Here is a 9,617-nt window from a genome sequence, read left to right as displayed (position 1 = left end):
TTAAGAGAATTGCCCGAAGACTACATGAAAGACCTGGATTTGAACCTGGGGTATGCAGATCACTCTGCCTCCTAGCCCCGCCGGCAGTGGGAGAGGGAATTAGCAGGAAGGAAGGCTGGTAGCAGGAGAAAGGCTGATGAGCAAAATGACAAATCAGCGCTCTGGTTAATTGTTCTGGAGAGGTAAGGGTTGGCTATTTAAGCAAGACAGTAACCTTACTAAAATTGCCAATGTGTGAACGTACCCTCAATAGAAATCCTACAAATGTCCACGTGGATGACATTCCACCCTCTTCAGGGAAATTCAAATATAGGATCGTTTACTGACTGTTACTAGCTATGCTTGAGGAAGGCGAGAAGATCTGGGTGCCAGGTTTCTAACTAGGTTTACGGGACCACCGCCTGTCCTGTCTCCCTGGCTCTATCCAGGTGCCTTAAGGAAAGGGATGATGATTTCTTTCTGTATCAGCCATTGAGAGACGGCATCCCAATGGATAGCGTTGCTTAGGAGCAGCATCGGCCTTCCTTGATTTAAGTGCCATGACTGTAAAACCCAAAGGCTTCAGGGACCGAGCCAACCATGAAATGAGCAATGAGAGAAGGATGTAACAGAACACGGAGCGAGGAGAACTGTAGAGAACCCCAGCATGGGGCCCATCTAGAGAGAACAGCAGATACTCAGCTCAGCTAAGTGTGGCCAACAATGAATCTTGGCCCAGGGAGATCAGTTTCCAGTTCTTTTTTTTTTTTTTTTTTTAAGGTTTATTTATTTATTCATGAGAGAGAGAGAGAGAAGCAGAGGGAGAAGCAGGCTCCATGGAGGGACCCCGATTCAGGGCTCGATCCCAGGACCCTTAACTGACTGAACCACCCAGGCGCCCCCAGTTAGGAGTTTTAAAAGAAAAAAACAAATCCTTTCAAATCCCAGGAAGTTATACATGGCTGGGAAAAACTCAAACAAATACCAAGTGCACAGAGTGAAAACTGCAAGTTCCCGTTTGCTCCTAGCCTATGCCAGGAGCTGAACGTTAGCAAGTGGGTGTTTTTATCCTGGATCTTCTTCTGTTCTTGTGCGCACACACACACAAATATGTGTTTCGTGTCTTTTAATATCCTAAACATAAGTAGCAAAATGCCGTACATATTGTTCCGTATTATTCCGGGACTGGCTTTGTTTATTAGGGACTGTGTTGGAGGTGAGTATCTGTGAAGCTTTCCGACCAACTTTCAGCTTGTAGATGATTCATGAATATATGCATGAACTATAGCTAAAAATGCTTTCCTTGGATTCAGGAAGCTTATTTGGAGGCTTTAAAATTTTGATAACCAAGTGGTAGGCTTCTACCCTGGTCTATGTAATAAACACAGCCTTAGTGTGCCTTTAGCTGAATTTGTATATTGAATCGTATGATAAAGATGTCCAGGAAACTCGTTATTGGAAAGGACTCAACCATGAGTGATATTCATAGGGAATGTTCTTTAAGAATAAAAATGACAAGGGCAGCCCGGGTGGTTCAGTGGTTTAGCGCCGCCTTCAGCCCAGGGCGTGATCCTATAGTCCCGGGATCGAGTTCCGTGTCAGGCTCTCTGCATGGAGCCTGCTTCTCCCTCTGCCTGTGTCTCTGCCTCCCTCTCTCTCTCTCTGTGTGTGTCTCATGAATAAATAAATGAAATCTTAAAAAAAAAAAAAGAATAAAAATGGCCATCCCTAATATACCACCCGTGAAGAGTCAGATATATTTTATTTTGTTGTCTTGCGCTAGAGCACTCAGTCCCTGGGCTTGACCAACCCCAATGCAAGCCTGATGGAACTGGAAGAAACTATTCACTTTTCTTTATTAGATGTTTTGATGTGTTTTATCAAAGCAAAAGCCAAACAAAGAGAAGGGTTGACTTAGCACTGCTCGGCACAAAAGATCTGTCCCTTCCTTCGGGTTCTTTAGTTAGGTATAATATGCTAAACTTTGCACTGTTCCGCATAAAGTGCGCAAAATCCATCAAAACTTATTGGAAGGGATGCCTGGGTGGCTCAGTGGTTGAGCATCTGCCTTCGGCTCAGGGCGTGACCCCGGGATCTGGGATCCAGGATCGAGTCCCACGTCGGGCTCCCTGCACGGAGCCTGCTCTCCCTCTGCCTGTGCCTCTGCCTCTCTCTGTGTGTGTCTCTCATGAATAAGTAAATAAATCTTAAAAAAAAAAAAAACTTACTGAAAAAAAGTATTTTTTATCATATGGTTGGATTCAACTGGATTCAAACCAAGAAGTTCTGGCTGAAATCAAATTCTTCTCCAATATTCTTCCTTATGCAAGGATGCGCATGGGACCTCCCTCAAATGTCTGCCGCGGGGCAAATCCAAGACTGAGCCCTTCTTCTTACCGTTTGCCTTCTTTCTGAGCCCCCCTCTTTGCAGGAACAGCACCTGTAAATGTTTTCTTTTATTATTATTATTTTTTATTTATTTATTTTTAAATGTTTTCTTTTAAAGCAAGGTTTTAAGCTAGAGTTTCTTCCAACCTGAAAAGGTATTTTTTCCCCCTAAGATAATTTATGTTTGGTGATTTATTGGAAGTGTCCAAAGAGGAAAAATGGTTTTCATTAGTGAGAGAGAAGAAAAAGAGTAGCACCGTGAACAACACAAGATGGGTTCTGTGCTTCACATTTCAGCCTTTCGGTGAGCCAGGTAGCCCATGGAGCCTAGGGCCCTGATCAATTTATCAACAAATGGTAGGTCTCTAGGCTGTAAGCCTGTTAATCCTCAGGTACTCTACATAATGTACGTACAAAGATATACGTTAGCACTAAAATTCATATGTAGTAGTTTGCAAATTCTGGAAGGGTTGTGTGCCAAAAGTTGGCTTGTATCTCAGAATGTTTAATCCATATAAAGTGACGAGGCTTCCAGCAAAGCCCAGGAAGCAATTTGATTCATTAGGAGGTTAAATATTTTCAGTAGATTCACTGAATTCCCGAATCTCCTAGGAAGCCCAGACTGTGTCACCCTCTCTAACAGCCCAGGGGGCTGGGGACAGGAGGGGGTTTAGGGAAGTAGGGTGGGGACCGGTGGTTTCCATGGCAGTAAGAGTGACTGCGGCCTTGGTGATGCCCTGCCCCTAACACAGGTGGGAAACTGCTCCCATCTGAGCTCTAGAGCCTCAGTTTCCATGTCCTGCCAATTCCTGGATATCTGAGTTAGGCCTCTTGAGGCTAAAAGGGATCGAAATGGGCAATCTGATACCAGGGATCTATGGGTAGCACAGAAAAGGAGCTCACAGGGGCTCCTAGGGGGCTCAGTCGGTGAAGCAGCTGCCTTTGGCTCACATCATGATCTCAGGATCCTGGGACCAAGCCCCCCCTTCTTGGGGTTCCCTGCTCAGTGGGGAGCCTGCTTCTCCCTCTGTCTCCCATGCTCCCTGCCCCATCCCTGCTCGTGCTCTCTCTCTCTCAAATAGAGTCAAGAATGAAAGAGAGAAAGAAAGAAGAAGAAAGAAAAGAAAGAAGAAAGAAAGAAAGAGAGAGAGAGAGAGAGAGAGAAAGAAAGAAAGAAAGAAAGAAAGAAAGAAAGAAAGAAAGAAAGAAAGAAAGAAAGAAAGAAAGAAAGAAAGAAAGAAGAAAGGAACCTCATAACCTCATAATGATGGAAACAGCGTAGACCTGGCCCGGGGTGCCTTGTCCGCGTCGCGCAGCTCGTCCTCAGGAGCACACGGCAGGGTCGCCCGCCGGCTGGTGTAGGCCCTAGCTCCTGCATTTCCTCCTCTCTAGTTCAGCAGATGCCGAATGCGGCCTCGGAATCCAAATTCCTAACAAGGAAGCACGTGTGTTGAGCCCAAATTAGACCGGGGGTGCGGGCCGAGGCCAGCCGGCTGTGGCTCTGCGGCCAGGTCGCGCAGCTCGAGGGCGACGGCGGCCTGCCCTCTCACCCTCCGCCTTCCCGCGGGGAGCCGGCCTGAGCGCCCACCCTGCAGAAAGCATCTGCTACCTCTGTAAGTCGGGGGAAAATCTTCCGGCATCTCCGACGATCTTCGGGCGTGGGGGCCGAGGACCAGGCCCCTCCGGCACCCAGGGGCGCCCTCCCCGCCCACCGTGGGGCTCCAGGGCCTTGCCCCCAACAGCCGTGGCCCTGCAGCCCCCGCCTGGGCGGTCTCCGGTGTGCTCCCTGGGGCCACAGAGCCCTCTTCTTAGGGGCACACCCGGCACTTGGGCTTGGGGACCCGTGCCACACTAGCCACACCTGCCACCATCCTATTTCTGAATGAGGCCCCATTTGAGGTCCTGGGTGCTAGGAGATCCTCGGAGCTGGGGGGCACAATTCAACCTGTATAACAAATCATACGACTTTTCCCCTTAGCGCTACTAATGCAACGGTAATATTGACGGATTTTTTGTTGTCGCTGCTACTTAACGACGTTTGTTCACGTTATGACTGGAACCAATTGCACTTAAGCCACCACACGTTCTTTTTTAAGCGGACTGTTGGGTTTCAGCTGTGGATAGCCTAAGATTTTGAGCCCTATCCACAAGTGAGAGTTTTCTGTTTTCCTCCTGGTGCTCTTTCAGCTTGGAGATCCATATCATGATGACTTTATAAGGGAATTTAGAAAAATTCTTTCTTCTGGAAATAAGTAGCATTGAGATCGTCCATTCTTTAAAGGTTGGGAAGAATTTCCCTGTGAAACTATCTAGCCTAAATGCTTTTTATGGGGGGCAGGATTTGAACCCCTTTACCTACATCTGTGATAATTGCTCTGTTAGACTGCGGCCAATTTTTAGTAAGTTTTTTCTTTCTAAGAAATTCTCTATTTCATCTACATTCTCAGAGGGAATGGGAAGGGTATGGGAAGTACCCTCCAAAGACTTTTAAAATTTCCTCTGCTTTTGATGATTATTTCTTCCTTAGCATTTCTAATTTTGAGCTTTCATGTTTTCTCCTTTTATTCTTTGTCATGCTAGCGGTTTTTCGGTTTTGTTATTTTTTTTCCCCAAAAAAAATCTGTTTTTGGACTTCTTTATTTGTTTCATTGTTTTTCTCTTTGCCAACTTAATAGTTTCTGCTTTCAACTGTCTTTAAGGTGTCTATGACTTTGGCAGATTGGTGAGGTAATGCTTATCCCAGATTTGAGAATTTCAGCTGTGGTACATATAGTTTTGTTTTCTTTTTTTAAAGATTCTATTTATTCATGAGACACACAGAGAGAGAGGCATAGACACAGGCAGAGGGAGAAGTAGACTTCCTGCATGGAGTCCGTGACGGACTCAATCCCAGGACCCTGGGGTCACAACCTGAGCCGAAGGCAGGTTCTCAACCGCTGAGCCACCCCGGCATCCAGTACAGTTTTTTTTTTTACTAGAAATCAATTTTCTGATGTCCTGTGTCTTCCATTGCACCATTGTTCTCATGTCATTGCACCTTCTTTTGTGTGTACATGCATCTTATTTCTTTGAGCCCAATGCTATGAATCATATTTGTTTGGGATGATACGGATTGATATTATGGGTATGAAGATAGAAAGTTAATGTAGATGTAAAGAAGCTGTGGTAGGCAGCTGGTAATTCTTACCTCCTACTCTTTAAATTTTTGTCTTATCCCCACCCCCTTTGAACGTGGGCTGGACCTACTGACTTGGTTGTACTAAGTAGAATGTGACCAAAGTATTGGGGTGTGACCTCCAATATCAGATTGTGAAAGATGGCTACTTTGTCTTGCTTGGATTCTCTCTCTGATTTTCTGTTTGCTTGCTTTGATGAAGGAAGCTGCTGGGCGGTGAGCTGTCCTATGGAGAGACCCCTAAGGCAAGAAAGAGAAGGTGGCCTCTGGCCAATAGCCCACAAAGAATGGAAATCTACCAACCACTACTTACGTGATTTTGGAAGCTGACCTACCTTCAGTTGAGCCTTGACATGCCTGCAACCTTGTGAGAAACCCAGAGCCAGAGGACCCAGTTAAGATGGCCCTGGATTCCTGACCCAAAGAAACTTCAAGACAATAAATGTTGCTGTGGGATCCCTGGGTGGCGCAGCGGTTTGGCGCCTGCCTTTGGCCCAGGGCACGATCCTGGAGACCCGGGATCGAATCCCACATCAGGCTCCCGGTGCATGGAGCCTGCTCCTCCCTCTGCCTATGTCTCTGCCTCTCTCTCTCTCTCTGTGACTATCATAAATAAATAAAAATTTTTTAAAAATGTTGCTGTCTTAGGTTGCTATAAATGGGATAATTGGTTATGAAGCAATAGATAACCAATACAGAACCCAACCCTGGATATCTGTCTTGATCTAGGAAATAATCGCCAAGTTGAAAACTGAATGGTTTTGTTGTAATGTGGAAGTGACCTGCTCTATAGAGAGAGAACTCTAAATCAGAATTTAAAATGTAATAATACGATCAATACCAATGTTTTTCATTTAAAAGGCATTTTGACATCATTTTCTTTTAACTTCCTCATTTTGGTTCCACAAAGAGATAACAGTTTTCCCTTTGAATTTACTTATTTTTAGTGCTTTCTTTTGACAAAGATTTGTATGTGCACGTGAGTATTTAGAATGTGTCAAATTAAAGACAGACTGCTAGATAAAATTGGGCAGATTATGGATTGAATTATAACACAGATTTACATTTTACAACATTTAAACCAACACTGGTTTGATTTCCATGCCTGATTGCCCACCAAAAACATCTGTCCTCCCTGCTCTCACTGAAATACAGTGGAAGCTGGACATAGGCTACCCTGCTGGAGGTGACATTTCCAAGCCTATCTGGGGCCATGTGACCATGTTCTTACTGGTGGAACATAGTCTGCTGCTCAGGACACTCACTGGATTTAAGATGTGCCCATAACCAAGTTTCAATCATGCAGAAGAGGACAGTGACTTTGGGCTTGGTCTCAGTGGGTGGTGGAGCAATAAAATGAGAAGAATCTGAGTTACTGGGTGGCCTCATGGAGCCTCCCATTAACCCAGACTTCTCACCTTAGAACTCTTATATGAAAGGGAAATAAATAGCTGTGCTCTTTAAGCCACTAGATTTTGGGGTCTCTTTGTTATAGCAGCTTAACCTTTACCCTACTGAATACATCCATCACTCTTCCTTTAAAATATGTCACTTAGTAATTATTATATATACACAATTAATCAAAGTACAAATACCTGGATTTCTACACTGGCGGGGGGTAAAAAACCAGCAAAATGTATTTCTCCCAGGCATGACTAGCGTTAAATTATCCAAACAACTACAGGTTATTTTTCCTGCATCAACTTTATTAATTTAAATGCATGACTTCAGGCTACCGTGTAACTTCTCCACTAAATGTTACGCTAGAGCAGTCCTTCAGCCTACCACTTCTAGAGGACATTGATTTTTATTAGATGAGTTGGGAAATTTATGTTCAGAACATCAACCTGTGCCTTAAAAGAAAGGTTCTGGGGAGAGCATATGGATCAGCGTCAGAAGCCACTGGCTTTTTAGTTTCACTTGAGATATTCAGAGCCAAATCCTCCCGAAGATTCCTCCTAAATTGAGTGGCTCTGGTGCAAAACAGAATGCTATGGCCATGTCACCAGGTTGCCTTATAGAGCTTATCTAAAGATTTTTCACAATAGCCTTACAAAACAAGAAGTGCAGATTATTAGTTTATCACAGGGAGAAAACTAAGGCACCCGGTGACATCACAAGTCACTAGGAGCTGGAGCCAGTACTTGATCCTCCAGGGAGATAAAGGACATTATCTGAATGTGCAATTCTTTGGCTTTATGTTACATGTGCCATGCTTGCTTTGCTTCTTTTCTTTGAGAGAAAGGAAATTTAATATGTCAGAGATACATCACTCAAGTGTCTTCATGGGAGAGCCTCTTTCTTTAACACATAAGAAGAACAGGCCCTGCGCTAGTCAAACGTGAGCTTTTAAAACTCAACTAGAGGGTTCCGTCCCAATGGCTGTAAATGGCAGTGACGTTGGGGAGAGGAGCCTTCCTGGGTTGTGACAGCAGCCCTGTGCTTCCTCTATAAGTTAAGTGACTCCCAGGTGTTGTGGCATTCTCTGTCCCCTTGATCTTGCTCTGGGAATGGGACCAGAAACTAAGGTGTGAGGGAGACCAAATCATCCTTGAAAGCTACATCCCAAAGATCTGAAAGGACAACCAGATACACAGGCAAGTGGCCGGTGTTTGTTCATAGTCATTTGTGCAACCAGGGAGTCAGTGTGCAGCCTTCTGCTGTCCACCGCAGACAGAAGGACAGAGGACTAGGTCTGTGCTTTGGCTGCAGGCTGATCAGGGAGGCCTGAGTTCACTGTGCGTCTCAGTCGCTGTGAGGAAGCACAGGAGCCCTCACGGGGGACCTCAGCACCCCTGGGGAGATTCAGGAGGGAGGGAGGGAGGGAGGGAGACCAAGGCTCCTCTCCTGCTGAGATCCTTAAGCAGGCCAGGGCGCGGTGAGACGTCCAACCCTCCTCCCCGCGCGTCCCCTGGTTCCCTCGGGGTCTAAGTGTCGGAATGAGCCTGCGCCCTTGCGCCACCGCCACCGGGGCCGAGCCAGGAAAGCAGCAGAAGCGGGAGGGGCCGCAGCATCTTTCCCAACGCAGAAAACCGGGAAAGGGGAGCGTTTCCTCCACGCCCGTCTCCCAGGGTGCTCACCCATTGCCAAATCACAAGAGCAGGGGAAGGAAGGCCCCAGCGGGTGATTCAGGGTGACTGTCAACCTCCCGGGTTCTTGAGCAAGGTCGAGGAGGGAGGTCGGGCTGCGGGGAGACGTTGCATCACAGTTTGGAAAAAAAAAAAACACCCACAAAGTTTGGGAATCCTCCCGAGAGGGCTCATTCTTCCAGGAAACAGGAGCGGGGTGCGGGGAGCCGGAGGGCTCGGGGTGAAAGTGGGGTCGGTGCGGGCCCAGCGCGCGCCGCAGGGAGGACGGCGCAGGTGTCCCCGGCTCGGCCCCCCGCGAGGTGGCACCTCTGCGCCGGCCGGAAGGGACGGGGCGCGGGGGCGGGGGGCGGGGGGCGCGGCCGAGGCACCTGCGCGCCGCGCCCCGCTGCCAGCTGGCCCGACGCCGGGGCCGCCCGAGCCCGTCCGAGCCCGCGGGGGGAGGCGGCCACCTGGGCGCGCGGGGCGGGGCGGGGCGGGGCGGCGCTAGGACCCGCGCGGCGCACCTGTTGGCCGGCGCCCGGGCCCCGCCCGCCCCCCACCCCCACCCCCACCCCCACCCCCACCCCACCCCACCCGAGGCCGGCCCGCGGGCGCCCGGGCGGCGCTGCAGAGCGAGCGTGGGGCGCGGGCCCGGGCGCACCATGGCCGAGCTGCTGCGGAGCCTGCAGGACTCCCAGCTGGTCGCCCGCTTCCAGCGCCGCTGCGGGCTCTTCCCGGCGCCCGAGGAGGGTCCCCGCCACAACGGCCCGGGCCCCGCGGAGGGCGCGGCGGCCGGCAGGGGCGCAGGGGCGCCGGCGCACGGGCTGCGGAGCGTCGCGGCCCCGCAGGTAACGGCGGCCAGGTGCGCGGGCCGGGGGGGGCTTCCCGCAGGGCCGGTTACGTAACTGCGGACGAGGAGGGGCGGCCCGGAGGGGGGGTCTCGTGCAGCTCCCGGAGGGTCCCGGCCCCCGGCCCCCCGCCCGGGGCTCCAACAGCTGTGCGGGGAC

The 9,617-nt window shown here is 49.1% G+C and overlaps 1 protein-coding gene across 1 annotated transcript in view; it reads left to right on the top strand.

Moving 5' to 3' along the window:
- Nucleotides 1-9,202: 9,202 nt before the first annotated feature.
- SGPP2 (sphingosine-1-phosphate phosphatase 2) overlaps nt 9,203-9,617 on the top strand; it is a 100,273-nt gene continuing 99,858 nt past the window's right edge. Inside the window, 1 exon segment of the mRNA XM_072812642.1 lies at nt 9,203-9,458. Coding sequence (XP_072668743.1) covers nt 9,273-9,458 — 186 coding nt within the window. The 5' untranslated portion in view covers nt 9,203-9,272.

This window comes from Canis lupus, chromosome 36 (genome assembly GCF_048164855.1).
Source record: "Canis lupus baileyi chromosome 36, mCanLup2.hap1, whole genome shotgun sequence".
NCBI classification, from domain to species: domain Eukaryota; kingdom Metazoa; phylum Chordata; class Mammalia; order Carnivora; family Canidae; genus Canis; species Canis lupus.
This window is presented reverse-complemented; position numbering and strand designations above follow the sequence as displayed.